This window comes from Euleptes europaea, chromosome 1 (genome assembly GCF_029931775.1).
Source record: "Euleptes europaea isolate rEulEur1 chromosome 1, rEulEur1.hap1, whole genome shotgun sequence".
NCBI lineage: Eukaryota > Metazoa > Chordata > Lepidosauria > Squamata > Sphaerodactylidae > Euleptes > Euleptes europaea.
This window is the reverse complement of record NC_079312.1, coordinates 21,440,305-21,456,990: the sequence shown is the minus strand read 5'-3', so window position 1 is coordinate 21,456,990 and position 16,686 is coordinate 21,440,305. Positions and strand designations below refer to the sequence as shown.

Sequence of the window (16,686 nt, the reverse complement as noted above, 5' to 3'; positions counted from 1 at the left end):
GATGGGATGCCTGGAGTCCACACAAGGGGTGGGGGGAGTCTGATGGAAGAGGAAGGAGCCGGCCTGGGCGCAGCGCTGTGATTCCGCGGTCGGCACAGAAACCAAGGAGGGGCGTGCAGGTAACCCTGCCGGAGGACCCTCCAGACTAGGGCTTCGTGGGCGCTTAGGAGGGAGGGTTGCACAGGGGCTGCCGCCCACGTGCTCAGATGTCACCCGAGCCCCCTAGAAATCCCCCCTGGTCAATACCTGCAGGCAAGGAGAGGGACCCAAACTCCGGCAAACGCCAGAGTGTGCAACCGCCAATATATTGAGTGTGCCTGAATTTTTATCAGGTCGCTAAGCAGTATACGCCCTCTCCCATAATACTAGAATGTGGGGTCATCTGCTGAAGCTGGAGGGTGAGATTCAAAACAGATAAAAGGAAGTATTTTTTTCACACAACACATAGTTGATGAGAACCTGGAATTGTGCCTAAAATTAAAAACAACATACAAACCTGACTTATCCAAACTTTCCAAGGAGATGCAAGGCCATTGTTCACATTGTTTGTCAGTCATTGTCATGATTTAATTTTATGGATACCTTACTTACAATTTAACCTTTATCAATAAATAAGATCACTATTAAGTATGATATCAAGTTTTATTCAGTGTACCTGTAGTTTAATTAAGACTTAAAACTTTAATTAAAGTTCATTAAGTTAATAAACAGTGTAAAGGTAAAGGTCCCCTGTGCAAGCACCGGGTCATTCCTGACCCACAGGGTGATGTCACATCCTGACGTTTCCAAGGCAGACTTTGTTTGCAGGGTGGTTTGCCAGTGCCTTCCCCAGTCATCTCCCCTTTACCCCCAGAAAGCTGGGTACTTATTTGACAGACCTCAGAAGGATGGAAGGCTGAGTCAACCTTCAGCCGGCTACCGGAAACCAGCTTCCGTCGGGATCGAACTCAGGTCGTGAGCAGAGCTTTCGACTGCAGTACTGCAGCTTAACACTCTGCGCCACGGGGCTCCTAATAAACAGTGTACCTACCTATATAGTTTAAGTTTTAAGAAATTTGGCTCTCAAAAGAAATCTCAATCGTTGTACTGTTGATATTTGGCTCTGTTGACTAATGAGTTTGCCGACCACTGTCCCAGAAGACTCCCACGCCGGGCCATTCACAAGCACGACAGGGGCGAATTTGTGCACGCGCTGGGAAGAGGCGCGCCTGGGAACTGCAGTCCTTTGCTTGGAAAACCCACAGAGGACTCTGGAAATGGAAGTTTTCTCTTCAGCCCGTCCCCTCGTCCTCTGAACTGCAAAGGGGCTTTCTGAGCACGTATGAACGCTGCACGGATATGATGGGCATTTGGAAGTGTCGGGCTGTGCAGCATTGCCTTATCCTCTGATAAATTAATCCACAGCAGTAAAATAAAACAGAAGTCTACTAGTACTAGGGATGCCAGGTCCCTCTTCGCCACCGGCGGGAGGTTTTCGGGCGGAGCCTGAGGAGGGCGGGGTTTGGGGAGGGACTTCAATGCCATAGAGTCCAATTGCCAAAGGGGCCATTTTCTCCAGGGGAACTGATCTCTGTTGGCTGCAGATCAGTTGTAATAGCAGGAGATCTCCAGCTAGTACATGGAGGCTGGTAACTCTAAGTAGCCTGTTGGAGCTGTAACAAAATTTATCCCCGTGTAAGTTTTCATGGTGCTGACCTGGATGGCCCAGGCTAGCCTAATCTGGTCAGATCTCAGAAGCTAAGCAGGGTCAGCCCTGGTTAGGATTTGGATGGGAGACCACCAAGGAATACCAGGGTTGCTGCGCAGAGGAAGGCACTGGCAAACCACCTCTGTTAGTCTCTTGCCATGAAAACCCCAAAAAGGGGTCGCCATTAGGGCTGTCAATTCGGTTCGGTCCGAACTGAAAATCAACCGAATTTCCCCTGATTCGGCGATTTTCTGTTCAGACGGATCCGAACTCAAAACTGGCGGGCAACCGGGGGGGCCGAATTCAGCGAGTTCGGGAGTTCGCGAATAAATCCGGCAAATTCGGCCCCCTTTCAGGGGAGCCCGCTGAAAGGCGCGGGCTGCCCTTTAAACTGATCTGAGCCTCCCAGCTGGGAGGCACAGGTCAGTTTAAAGGGCAGCCGGCATCTTTCAGCGGGCTCTGCTGGAGAGGCGCGGGCTGCCCTTTAAACTGACCTGTACCTCCCGGCCGGGAGGCGCAGATCAGTTTAAAGGACAGCCCGAGCCTCTTCAGCGGAGCCTGCTGAAGGGGGGCGGGCTGTCCTTTAAACTGATCTGTGCCTCCCGGCCGGGAGGCACAGATCAGTTTAAATGACAGCCCGAGCCTCTCCAGCGGAGCCCGCTGAAGGGGGGCGGGCTGTCCTTTAAACTGATCTGTGCCTCCCAGCTGGGAGGCTCAGATCAGTTTAAAGGGCCCCTGCGCGCCTTCAGGGAATCCCTCTGAAGGCGCGCTGGGGCCAAATTTCCCCCCGAACTCCGGATCCCCCCGAATTACCGGGGATCCGAAGCGGGGGAGTTCGGACTTTGGCACGTACCGAACCCACAAGGGTCAAATTCGGCCGAATCCGAACTGTACCGAATTTTTTTTTTGACAGCCCTAGTCGCCATAAGTCGGCTGCGACTTGAAGGCACTTTACACACACACACACACACACACACACACACACACACACACACACACACACGCTTTCGTGAGTCAGAGCTCCGGTGAAAATTTTTGCTAAAATATTCTTTTAGTTTCTGAAGTACCAATGAACTCCTGTAAACATGTACAAGAAATACTGTTTAAGGGGTGTGTGTGTGTGTGTGTGTTAAAGTCTAGTTTGGTACCCAGGGCTGAAGCTACCTTTTTTTTATGGGTCTTCCTCTCGGTTTTAAAGAATGCATTAACTGTTGATTACATTTCTAATCCATTAAAATTGGCGGAGCTGTTAACCATTCATTCTTCCTCCTATCCTGCAAATCTCCCAGATCTCTTGCTTTTTGCCATATTGACGGAAGAGGAGAAATCCTTATAAACAGATGAACAGCTCCACCTAATGGATACAACTGGGGAGGTTTTCGACACAACTAGGGGCTGGCGGTGTGATCGACAACATAAAAAACATTCCACAATCAAGGTGACGCCATCTGATGATGATTAGTAAGAAAGGTACCAGAATGTAATGAATTATATTTATGCTTTTCGTTGCGTGCTGGGCTCACCAACCACTCTTTAAAACCTGTGGCGGTGTGGCTAACTACCCTTCCGAGGGATCCATGGCTCTTGCCTGGCGGTGTGAGTTTTGATTAACTGCTGGGCGTTATATTTTCAAAAGCCATTTGACGCCAACACCCTTAGAATTCTGGAAAACAGATAACCTTGTACACTGTTTTATTGCAGATTTTAACTTTAAACCACTATTTAGGATGCTTACACAGTAGTCCTGAAAGTTTGCATTTATGTTTTTGTGTAACTATGCGAGCATGCATTTTTTCACTGTTCCAGCTAACTTAGTTTTTAGCCTTGAAGGACAACTTATGATGAAAATTGCCAGAATAAATCCCAGAACAAGCAGAAAAGAGTTTGCAACAAGAGTACTTTGGGATGCTCAGAAGTGTCTTACATAGCCAAATTTACAGATTCTTTACATGGTAAAGATATGGAAGAGTTCAAAAAAACTTGGCTAAAGGCCATCGCATTTTGGGATGAACTGGCAAAAATGAATTTTACAAGTATAATTAATGAATTATAGATAAAGTGTAATGTTGTTTATATAATAACAGTATAAGGTAATTTTAAATACTGTCAGAATACTTCTCCGGAAGACCATTGGTGGTGGGATACACATTTAAGGTGGGTGGTGGGTATTTGGGCACTGTTTATTCTATAATATTATAATAGATGATGTAAAACTGTAGTATAAGTGCTCCTTTTTTTTCTTTTTAAGTGACTTATAATTTGTTATGTTTTTCTTATAAAAACTAATAAAAATTTATATAAAAAAAAGAAGTGTCTTACATCATGCCTTTAGAGGGCACAGATCAGAAGGTTTAGTAAAGTCACATTTTGGCTTATCTAATCGCTTCCCAACGGAAGCCGGTTTTAGGTAGCCGGCTCAAGGTTGACTCAGCCTTCCATCCTTCCGAGGTTGGTAAAATGAGTACCCAGCTTGCTGCTGGGGGTAAAGGGAAGATGACTGGGGAAGGCACTGGCAAACCACCCCGTAAACATAGTCTGCCTAGGAAACGTCCGGATGTAACGTCACCCCATGGGTCAGGAATGACCCGGTGCTTGCGCAAGAGACCTTTACCTTTTTAATCGCTTCTATATAAGTGGGACACACATCCTGTAACCCCTAAATCTGATTATGAATTCAGTGAAATCTGCGTCTCCCTTTCCTGGCAAAGCTCTGAAACTTACCCTTTATTCTTTTTAAAAGAACTATATAACTCTTTATTTTAAGTTTAGTTTATAACAACAACAAAAATAAAAATACATCAGCAGTAGGTTAAACATCCTTGTACAGTCAAGATAAGTTCCAATACTTGGTTTCAATATGTGTTCTAGTATTATACATTGTTCCAATATATGTTCCAATATTATACATTGGTGCTTTTTCAGAAATCATACATTTTGTTGTATTCATTTAGCAGAACTTGATAAACGTAAATCATACGACAGTTTCATGGGCATTGTTTACTTCATGATGCCCCCTGCTCCACATATTCTAGAAAAGGCAGCCATCTATTTAAAAAGTCTGTAGAGTAAGATAAGTTATTGGCTACTTTGAGTTTTGAAGATACCTTATCTAAAATTAAAAGGTTCTATACCTTTTCAATCAGCCCAGTAGGAGACATCTTTTTTCCCAGTATGAGGCAATCAGAAATTTTGCTGCCAGTAGCAGTATTGAAATCAGTTCCCTTTTTTGGGGTGAGAATTGTTGTATATCAAATTTTTCTAGTAAGACAATTAAGGCATCATGAGCGACTTTGTATTGTGCGATTAATTCTATCTTTCGCAAGATGTTGTCCCAAAATAAACTAATTTTGGGGCATGTCCACCAGCAGTGCAGAAAATTAGCTGGTTTGCCACAGCCTTTCTAGCACAGACCTTAGTGCCCTGGCATGATATGATGAAGGCGAGAGGGGTGAAATACCCCTGGCTCATGATTTTGCAAGCTAGTTCTTTAATGTTGGTAGAAGCTGATTTAAGAGGATACATCTTCCAAACAGATGTCCAGTTGTCCTCAGAGATATGATTTCTCTCTGCTACTTTTTAGTATATGAAGGAGTCAAAGGAGACCTATCTTTAAAAGTCTTATATAAAACTGAAATAATACCTTTACAATAATTTTGTCTATTCAGAAGAAGAAGAGTTGGTTTTTATATGCCGACTTTTCTCTACCACTTAAGGGAGACTCAAACCGGCTTACAATCACCTTCCCTTCCCCTCCCCACAACAGACACCCTGTGAGGTAGGTGGGGCTGAGAGAGCTCTAACAGAGCTATAACTAGCCCAAGGTCACCCAGCTGGCTTCGTGTGTAGAAGTGGGGTCATTTTGCTTACCTTTCACACAAATATATCTACCCTGTTTATCTATTAGAACATTCAGAACCTGAAAACCAAAATTTCTGGAGATCAAGATTGCAACCCCCCTTGATTTTGAGCTAACTGCAGCGCATATTGGAAGGGGAAACAGGATAATTTCAGATCAGGATAAAAGTTTTGTTTTAGGTACGCTTCTTGTAAAAACAAGACGTCAGGTTTTTTTCTTTGACCAACACATTTGTAATTCTTCTTTTTATTGGATCCTTATATCCTTCCTAGTATTAGCCATTTGATTTTAAGGGCATGTATTTACTCCATTTGTTGTAATTACTCCCAGTAGGGTTGCAATAGTAAGCTCCAGCTGGGAAACATACATATGTCATTGCGTCTTTTTCTTTAAACAAGATCTGTATTAAGAATAACCTCAAAAACATTAACTCGTTTTAACACACAACTTATAGGATAATTCACTTCCTTAGAGGTAAGAAGCACCAGACGTGGAAATAATTTATTTCCCAAGAGGCTACAAATGGCCGCTTATCTGGAGTGGTGTATTTAATAAAGGGGGGGGGGGAATTACCAACATACTATATTATACCATACTTATGAGAAGTTTCCAATTCTTCCTATCAAATTTGTATCTTGAACTGAAGGCTCTCGCCGAATGAATCGTCTACTATTTCCGCTATCATCCTGAGGCAGATTCCTGACGACTAAGACCTGTCAGGCACAATCTACCCCCCACAAGTGAGTCATTCATGTGGTTTTCTTTCCTGAGTGGATTTTCTGATGTTTTCCATTCTTGGGGGAAGAGTGTTCAGCCTTTGAATGATCCACTGGGATTAAAAACAAACGAACAAGAGAAAATTAACGACCTATGTAAACCCTCCTCCTTTCCTCTGCTGCCCATGTTCAAAAGTGCAGCGTGGTGATGGAGGTGATGGTCAGCCTCCCTCATGGACCGACTCCCGCCGCCCTTGCCTTTCCCTGGTCTTGCTGTAATGCCAAAGGACAGCTCAGCTTGGAATAAAAAAATTATTTACAGCAGGGATACTCTCAGTTTGTGGCTCGCAAAGAGCTACATTCGCAATTACCTTCAACCAAAAGTCACATGAGTACTGTAGGGCACACCAAACACACACTTACAATAATATCGTTATTACTAGTAAATATACAACTATAATTATTGAAATTCCCAGAACAAGCTAGTATTTGGAGAAAGGGGAGTAAAACCACCACCACCTAATTGGGGCCAGTTTGCTCCTTTCCTGGGTGGCTGCCAAGGTGTTGGGTGATTCCACTCTCTCTTCTCTGCAGGCAGCTTGCTCTCCTTCCAGGAGCCATCTGGTGATGGGAACAGAATGCAGAGGCCATAGAAACTGTGTGTGTGTGTGTGTGTGTGTGTGTAGGATACTGTCGGAGAGAGTAGGCTCCTTACTTCCATCCCTGGCATGAGGCTCGCAGTTTAGTAATCCTCCATGGCTTTACCCACTTCCCTGGAACATCGGGTGGGTGCCACACTGGGGAACGATGCTCACGAGAGACACAAGTGGCATGTCAAAGCAAGCTGAAAGGAGAGTGAGAACCTTCCTCCTCGCTGTGACAATTTTCCACTTGAAAGGTTTGTTTGCCTTAAAAAAAGGCAAAAGAACATTCAAGGATGGAATTCCTCGCCTGCATACTGAAGTGGTGCAGTCCCATTCTACCACCTCTGGGCTCTGCCACCTTCTTCTGTATGTGTGGACCAGGCCTCAGTTGCCTAATAAGGGGGGGGGGAGGGCCAAGCAAAAGCCTTGCTTCACCGTTCCCACTGTGGGAAAAGGAGTTAGAGATCTCTTTACCTGTGTCTCACCTTGTGAGAAAATGGCTGAGGTGCAGAACAGAATGTGTTTGTGGGCATCTTGGGAATCAGAAGCTATGCTTAAAGAGACGAAGGAAAGCCTTTGGGGACTTTTATTAGGCCCTGCACCTCCAGCTGCTTATTCCTGACTCTTGAAAGACTGCCTCCACCTGCCCACTGGTCTCCCACAGGAACCAGCCATAATGGAAGTAAGGTTGGCTGGGACCTGGGAGTTGCTGCATCCAGAGGGTTTTTCCCTCCCTCAGGAGGTGAGGTTGGCTCTCTTCCTACTGACCTTTTGAGCTCAACTGAAAATGTTTCTTTTCTAGAAGCCCTTGATGTGGATTTATTTATGTAGTGTTTTTTTACCTGGTCTGAACTCAGGGCAGGGAATATGGTTCTTCCTCCACCATTTTATCTTCACACTAACCCTGTGAAGTAGGTTAGAGGCAAGGACTGGCAGGTTCTATACTCAGAACTAAATCCCCAGGTGCATGGAGACTGTAACATGTGCGGAGCAAGCTTCAGCCTCCCCTGTGTGAGGGTCTGTATGTCTTTGTGTGCTGTGGTCCCAATTCCCCCCTCCCTCTGGACTCGTAAAAGCAGTTCAGACCATTTGGCCTTTCCTGAGTTCAGGCGCCATATCTGTCAAGCCCTGGCTGACATGTCTCACGGATGCCTCCCCTGCTGTGTCTCCCCGGCTGTGCTTTGGTTCACTCCCTCTTGCCAATTCCGGCCTTGGAAAGTAGATAACCCTAACAAGCTCTCTGGAGCCGCTTGATGTCTGTACCGTACCCATCTATCTTGTAGCTTCCCATAACATAGGTGTGACCTTTTGCTTCCCTGTAGGGGATATAATTCTGTAGTTGAGAAGCCTTGCTCACTTGCAACTTTTATCAGTGTGCGGCCTGTATCATCTGAAGCTTCCAATAAAAGTTCCTTGTTTCTACATGACTGTCTGAGCAAGTGATTTTATGGAATTTGCACAGAGAGGTCAGGAACCCTCACATTAAGTTGCAAGTCCTTGCCGCGTTGACCTGCTCCTGTACCGTTCCTGGACAGCTATGGCAGGCAACGGGGACGCCAATGACAAGCCGGATGACGGCGACAAGAAGGACAATGCTGTACCCACGAAACCTGTTCTACCCCCTACGGAAGAGAAGTCGACTGGGAAGACGCCCAGTGGAGCCGACTCCAGATCAGGTTTGGGAACAAAGCCCAAGAAAACTCGCTTGGAGAGCTGGTTGGAAACTCCCAAGCATTGGTCGCTCTCGAAGAGCGACACACAGTCAAGACGGACTGTGGTGCACGGGTTGGGGTTCGAGGACGACCCCGCCCGAAAGGAAGCCCTGCTACTTCACCAGATGGATGAGGAGCGGCTGCGCTGGCAGACAGAGCGCCAGGAATTACTGGAACGGATGGATACTATGCAAGCAGTGATGCTGGAGATGGCCGGAGCCATGGATGCGCTGAAGATTCAGACTCCACCCGTGGCACCGCCGGACGGAGGACCTCCGCCACCCGCGCCCCTGGCACCTCCCATCCGCCCCGTTCCACCGGCCCGCAGAGATTTGAAAATCACGTATGACGGGTCGAGTGAACAGCTAACGTTTTTCATGGTACAAGTGGATGTTTTTATGCGTGAGCAGACCCGGACTTTTGCTTCGGAAGACTCCCGGGTCCAATACATCGCTTCTCTCCTACAAGGGGAGGCGGCTGCCTGGATGGTACAGCAGTATGAACTTCGCTCCTCAGTTTTGCGAAGCCTCGATGATTTCATGGTCGCCCTTCGACACCGATTTGAGGACCCGCATTTGGGTGAGCGAGCAAAGGTGGCCTTGCAACAACTGCGCCAAGGGACTAAAACTGTCACGCAGTATGCAAGCGAGTTCCAGTCGCTCTCGAGTCGGGTTTTGGACTGGAGCAAAACTACCAGGGTGCAGTGTTTCCGTGAAGGTTTGAACCCGGAATTGCAACACTGGGCTTTCATGCAGGGCAACCCTCCCAATGTTGAAGGTTGGATTCGCCATGCCGCCGATATCGAAAACCGAAAGCAACTGTTGCTCCTGTCCCGACAACGCACCAGACGAGAGACCAAGACCCGTGGAGACAGACCCGGCGGCCCAAAGGACTCTCGAACCCCCTCGGGGGGTGGACCCTCCATGGCCGAACGCCGTAGGCGCTTTGAGAGTGGGGTCTGTCTCGTTTGCGGGGGGAAAGGACACTTTGCTTCTCAATGCCCTTCTCGACCCGGATGTCCGGGACCGACTCGTCTGGCCACAACCGAACCTGAGAAGCCCCCTCCCGAGGGGCAACCTCGCCGCGGGAGCGGCGCACCAACACCGAGCCGACGCAGCGCGCCCTCGGCCCTGCACGCCCGCACCGAGGTCGTAGCCTCGGACTCCACCGACCCATCGGGGTCACGGATTACAAAGGAAGCCTTTGACTCATCGGAGTCACGGATTACAAATACCACAACCACTTCCTCCAGCGAGGAAGAGGACTGGGACCTGCCGGCAAAAAACGCCATCGGTCTGCTGTAAGGGGGGCTCCTCAGCAGACCGCTCCGAACGTTGTGCAAGGAGCTCCACTAATGGTAAGCGCTCAAGAAGACAATGTGTATGTTAAAGTCAAACTTTCACTACCTAAAGGGGGTCCCACATTAGAATTCACAGCCCTGGTGGATTCGGGTTGTGCCCGCACCATGATGAGCGAAGAGACGGCCAAATTGCTGCAAGTTAAGCGGAAACGGCTACCCGAACCCATCCGCTTTTCCCAGATGGATGGCAGTGACTTTAAAAAGGGACCCGTAACCCACCGCACCGCAGCGGTCATCATGGCTATAGGGGAACATTGGGAGCGCCTTTACTTTACCATCGCTCCCATAGTCGCACCCGTGGTATTAGGGATGAATTGGTTGCTGGGGCACAATCCCTCTATAGACTGGGTGAAGCGGACGCTCACCTTCCCTCGCAACTCATGAGAACTCCATGATAAGGATAGGGTGCTTAGCGCTCCAGCAGCCGCCCTCGTGGGGGCCCCCTTTCCCGAGACTGCTCTGCCCCAGCTTCCCAGCGAGTATTCCCAGTTCGCCGATGTGTTTGATGTGCGGGAGTGCGACGAATTACCCCCCCCCCCACCGGGAAACAGACTGTGCTATTGAAATAGTGGGAGATGGCAAATTGTCCAAAGGAAAGGTGTACCCCATGAGTCCAAATGAAAAGGCGGTGTTGCGAGAATATTTGGACACCAATTTGGCGCAGGGCTTCATCCGCCCGTCCAAGGCTCCTTACTCGGCCCCCGCATTCTTTGTCAAGAAAAAGACGGGGGATTTAAGACTCTGTATTGATTTTCGTAGACTGAATGCGGTCACTCAGTCTAACGCATACCCCCTCCCTCTCATTCCAGACATTCTCGCGCAATTGAAGGAGGGCCGGATCTTCACCAAATTGGATTTGGTGGAGGCTTACCACCGAGTCCGCATACGAGAAGGGGACGAACCAAAGACTGCCTTTTCTAGTTGTTTTGGAATGTTTGAGTATTTAGTGATGCCGTTCGGACTTTCGGGGGCTCCGAGTGTGTTCATGCAATTAATTAATGAAGTTCTACACGATTTATTGTTTCGAGGGGTGGTGGTTTTCCTGGACGATATACTCATTTATTCTGAAACCATGGAAGAATATGTACAGCTGGTGCGCGAAGTGCTGCAGCGGCTGCGCGAGCACAAACTGTTTGCTAAGGTTTCCAAATATGATTTCCACCAACCCTCCATCACCTTCCTGGGCTATGTGATTTCCCATCAAGGCTTAGAAATGGATCCCGAAAAGGTTCGGGCGGTAATGGACTGGGAACCCCCCACCACGCGTAGACATTTGCAACAATTTTTAGGCTTTGCCAACTTTTACCGAAACTTAATTCCTAGTTTTGCCCAGGTAGCACTCCCTCTCACCTCGCTCCTGCGCACAAAAGGGAAGGGAGCGAACGCCGCTCTGCCTTCAGCTAGGTTGCAATGACTTCGGACTGCCAGCAGGCTTTCGATACGCTCAAGCTGCTCTTCTCGTCCGAACCCGTTCTTGCGCACCCCGATTGTAATAAGCCTTTCGTGGTTCAGGTTGATGCTTCTGATGTTGCCATGGGAGGGGCTCTCTTACAACGGGACGAGAACGACCGATTGAAACCGTGTGCCTATTTCTCAAAAAAGTTTTCTCAGTCTGAGATTAACTGGGCCATTTGGGAGAAGGAGGCCGCTGCTGTTAAACATGCCCTCACCATTTGGAGACATTTTCTGGAAGGGGCGGAGATCCCTTTTGAGGTTTGCACCGATCACAAGAACCTTGAGGCGTTGAAAGGAGCTAGAAAGCTCAACGCGAAACAGATTCGTTGGGCTCAGTTTTTTGCTAAGTTCCGCTTTGTTCTGAAACATGTGCCAGGGAAAGACAATGCGTTAGCTGATGCTCTCTCTAGACTTCCCCAATACTGCAATGACTTTGATCGACCGGTAGACTCCTTATTCACCCCTGAGCAGAGGGGGGAAGCCTCGGGGCTCGCAGTGACCACCCGCTCCCAATCCCACCATCAGCAGGTCCCTCCCCCCAAGGGGATCCCGGAGGCTTTCCTACAGCGGCTCCGAGATGCTTCTCTAAGGGAAGCAGAGCAGCAAGTCCTCCCCACGCAGCTCGACCAACAGGACTCTTTGTGGGCGCAGGGGGGTAAAATTTATGTCCCGGAAGTCCTCCGGAAAGAGGTACTGGGAATGGTTCACGGGGCCAAACTTGCAGGTCATTTTGGGTTTGTCAAGACCTTGCATCTATTACGGCGGCAGTTTTGGTGGCCCGGCATGAGAGCTGATGTGGAGTTGTATGTGCGCAGCTGTCCCGTCTGCGCCACTGCCAAAAGACGGATGGGGAAGACTCCCGGACTCTTAAAACCGCTTGAGACTCCGACCATGCCCTGGGAAGTGATAGCTATGGATTTTATCACTGACTTACCCCCCAGTCGGGGAAAAACCGTATTGTGGGTAATAACTGACTTATTTTCCAAACAGGTTCACTTCGTTCCTTGTGCGAGATTACCCTCAGCTCAGAAACTGGCTAAACTGTTTGTTAATCATGTGGTGAAGCATCATTCGATCCCGAGGAAGGTCCTCTCCGACAGGGGGGCTCAGTTTGTGGCCAAATTCTGGAGAGCCTTCCTAAAAGTAATGGGGGTAGAAGAGCAGGGACTCTCTTCAGCTTACCACCCCCAGACTGATGGTCAAACTGAACGTGTCAATGCTGTGGTTGAATGCTATTTGAGGTGTTATGTCAATTACCACCAGGACGATTGGGTGGATTTGTTGCCTTTTGCTGAATATGCTTACAATAATGCCCCCCATTCTTCCACAGGTTTCAGTCCTTTTCGTGTGGTCTATGGGAAAGACTTTGGACCCTTTGGCTCTCCTAACATCACTCCCGAACTCGAGGGGGTGCAGGAGGTTCAGGAATGGGTACAGGTAGTGCAAACCACTTGGCCCTGGTTGCAGAAAAACCTGGAAAGGGCCAAACGCAAATACAAGGATCAAGCCGATAAACATCGGTCTCCGGGGTGGGAGCTCAAGGTGGGGGGACAGGTGTACCTTTCCACCAAGAACCTACGTTCACTTCGACCTTGTAAAAAGCTTAGTGATAAGTACGTAGGTCCTTTCCCCATTACCCGGGTGATCAACGACGTCACGGTGGAATTAGAGCTCCCTAAGTCTCTTCGGGGGGTGCACCCTGTGTTCCACATCAGTCTACTCAAACCGTACGTCACTGCCCCTCAGTTCCACCCTCTTCCTAAGTCCGAGATCCCTACAGTTGTGTGTGTGTGGGGGGGGAAACGCATTTGGAAGTGTCAAAAGTGTTGGATTCTAAACTGAAAAAAGGGAAGTTGTTCTATTTGGTTCGTTGGAAACACTTGGGCTCCGCTCAGGATAAGTGGGTGGCAGCTCCCCATGTGGCCGCCCCTCGTCTGGTTCGGGAATTTCACTCTGCTTATCCAGATAGGCCTCGTCCGCCCGGACTCGGGGGAGGGGGGCCTTAAGGGGGGCAGAATGTGAGGGTCTGTATGTCTTTGTGTGCTGTGGTCCCAATTCCCCCCTCCCTCTGGACTCGTAAAAGCAGTTCAGACCATTTGGCCTTTCCTGAGTTCAGGCGCCATATCTGTCAAGCCCTGGCTGGTATGTCTCACGGATGCCTCCCCTGCTGTGTCTCCCCGGCTGTGCTTTGGTTCACTCCCTCTTGCCAATTCCGGCCTTGGAAAGTAGATAACCCTAACAAGCTCTCTGGAGCCGCTTGATGTCTGTACCGTACCCATCTATCTTGTAGCTTCCCATAACATAGGTGTGACCTTTTGCTTCCCTGTAGGGGATATAATTCTGTAGTTGAGAAGCCTTGCTCACTTGCAACTTTTATCAGTGTGCGGCCTGTATCATCTGAAGCTTCCAATAAAAGTTCCTTGTTTCTACATGACTGTCTGAGCAAGTGATTTTATGGAATTTGCACAGAGAGGTCAGGAACCCTCACACCCTGCTATTTTCCTGACTTCAAACACTCCTGGAAAGCTGCTATTGGGGAAACGTATGAGTACTGATGGCTGTTTCACCCGGGGTGGGGGATAGGCTTAAGTCCTCTCTCCCCATGCATCATGGTCCTAATCTGAATCGGGCCCCTATACACCTGATAGCTGAATTTTGTGCATAATACCTGCAGCACATGTCTGGTCAAAATTCTTTGTGGTGGCCACGTAGGGGTCATCAGTCAGAAAATCTTTGTAGCGTGTGGACAAGTTCTAAGGTCACCAAGAAAGTTTCATGGCAAGTGAGAATTTGAATCCAGATCACCCTGATCCTACTACAAGCCTTACCACTACACCACACTGGCTCTCAAAACAAACAAACAAACAGGGACTGAAGGGCTGTTTACTGTATTGCACACTGCATTTGTGTTAGATGTTTTTAATAAATCTTAATGAAATTGTTTAATCTGAATTTTCATCATAAAGTGCCTTGACCATGGGGAAAGCTGATTGAGAAATATGCTAAAGCAAGAAATAAGAAACGGAAGGCCTGAGGAATCAGTAATGGAAGGTGTGGCTACATAAATAGGAGCTGGCTTAGTTCCCAAGGTTCTTTTTGGATTCTATAAACAAAGGAAATGAGCTATAATCTGGAACAAAGTTGAAAGGGGTCAAACCCCAAACACTTCAGTCACTAGAAGTGGTTAAGCCCCCACCCTTAATGTTTTCTGCAACACCTCCCTTTTATATTCACCCATGTAAATGAGTGGCTTCATGCACTTCAATGGAGGAAAATAAAACATTGTGCATGATGCCAGTACTGCATTGGTGGCACACCTTGTTCTCCACCAACAGGGGTCAGGGTCATGGGGTGCAATGTGTTCCTGTGTGCTGAGCATGTAGACATACTACCCCACCCCCTAGACTCTGTAACAAACACACAACATCTGTTTGATAGAACATATCTCACCTGAACGGGATCTTCGCTTTTGTTTGCCTTCCATGTGGACCTTCTGGTGAATCACAAGATGTGTGCGCTGAGAAAAACACTTTCCACACTCAGGACATTTATAAGGTTTCTCTCCTGAGTGAACCCTCTGGTGTATCGCCAAGTTGGATTGTTGTGTGAAGCATTTGCCACACTGTGAACATTCATATGGTTTCTCCCTTCTGTGGATCCTTTGGTGTGTCACAAAGCTGGATCGCTGAGCAAAACTTTTCCCACACTCTAAACATGTATAAGGTTTCTCCCCTGTGTGACTCCTCTGGTGTTTTATAAAAGTTGAACTATAACGAAAACATTTCCCACATTCCAAGCATTTGTATGGTTTCTCTCCAGTGTGGACTCTCTGATGGATCATAAGATCTGGCCGGTGAGAAAAACACTTCCCACACTCGAAACATTTATAAGGTTTCTCTCCAGTGTGACTCCTCTGGTGTTTTATAAAAGCTGAACTATAACGAAAACATTTCCCACACACTGTGCATGTGTATGGTTTCTCTCCTGTGTGAACTCTTTGGTGAAGCACAAGGGTGGAGTTGTCAGCAAAACATTTCCCACAAACTGTGCACTTATAGTTTCTCTCTCCTGTGTGAATTTTCCGATGTTTTGAAAGGTGGTAGTGGCGACCAAAGTACTTTCCACACTCCAAACATTTATAGGGTTTCTCTCCAGTGTGGATTCTTTTATGTACCGACAAGGATGAGCTGTATGCAAAACATTTTCCACACTCCATGCATTTGTAGGGTTTCTGTCCAGTGTGTTGTCTCTGATGACTCACAAGGTGAGAGTGTTGGGAAAAAAATTTCTCACAATCCATGCATTTGTAAGGTTTCTCTCCAGTGTGAACTCTCTGATGGCTCTTAAGATGAGCTGACTGGGAAAAACACTTTCCACACTCCATACATTTGTAAGGTTTCTCTCCTGTGTGAACTCTCTGATGGATCACAAGTTGATTGTGTTGGGAAAAATACTTTCCACACTCTGAGCATGTATAAGGTTTTTTCCCCGTGTGGATTCTGCGGTGACGTCGAAGTCCTGAGTCATGTGCAAAACATTTTCCACACTCCAGACATTTATAGGTTTTTTCTCCCGTGTGGATTCTCTTGTGGCTCCAAAGGTGAGCCTGTTGAGAAAATCGCTTCCCACATTCTAAACATTTATAGGGTTTCTCTCCTGTGTGGATTCTCTTGTGGTTCAAAAGGTGTGATTTGCGAGCAAATCGTTTCTGACACCTCAAGCACTTATATGGTTTATGTCCCAGGTGTACTCGGTGGTGTCTGGTGAGATTCAGTTTCTGACGAAAACATTTTCCACACTCCAGACATTTATAGGGTGTCTCTCCTGTGTGAAGGCTCTTATGACTCACAAGATGAGCGTGTTGGGAAAAACGCTTTCCACACTCTGAGCAGGTATAAGGTTTTTCTCCCGTGTGGATTCTCTGGTGACTCAGACATCCTGAGCCATGTGCAAAACATTTTCCACACTCCAGACATTTATAGGGTTTTTCTCCTGTGTGGATTCTGTTGTGGCTCAAAAGGTTAGCCTGTTGAGAAAATCGCTTCCCACATTCTAAACATTTATAGGGTTTCTCTCCTGTGTGGATTCTCTTGTGGCTCAAAAGGTGTGATTTGCGAGCAAACCGTTTCTGACACCACAAGCACTTATATGGTTTATCTCCCAGGTGTACTCGGTGGTGTCTGGTGAGATTCAGTTTCTGACAAAAACATTTTCCACACACATGGCACTTGTTTTTCCTTTCCAAGTCATTTCCTA

The 16,686-nt window shown here is 47.6% G+C and overlaps 1 protein-coding gene across 1 annotated transcript in view; it reads right to left on the bottom strand.

Annotated features, from left to right (window-relative positions):
- Positions 1-202: 202 nt before the first annotated feature.
- Positions 203-16,686, bottom strand: part of LOC130473417 (zinc finger protein 665-like) — a 33,824-nt gene continuing 17,340 nt past the window's right edge. Inside the window, exons 11-12 of the mRNA XM_056844941.1 lie at positions 14,881-16,683; positions 203-246 (exon numbers count right to left, since the gene is read on the bottom strand). Of these exons, the coding sequence (XP_056700919.1) occupies positions 203-246; positions 14,881-16,683 (1,847 nt within the window). The remainder of the gene's footprint in view (positions 247-14,880; positions 16,684-16,686) is intronic.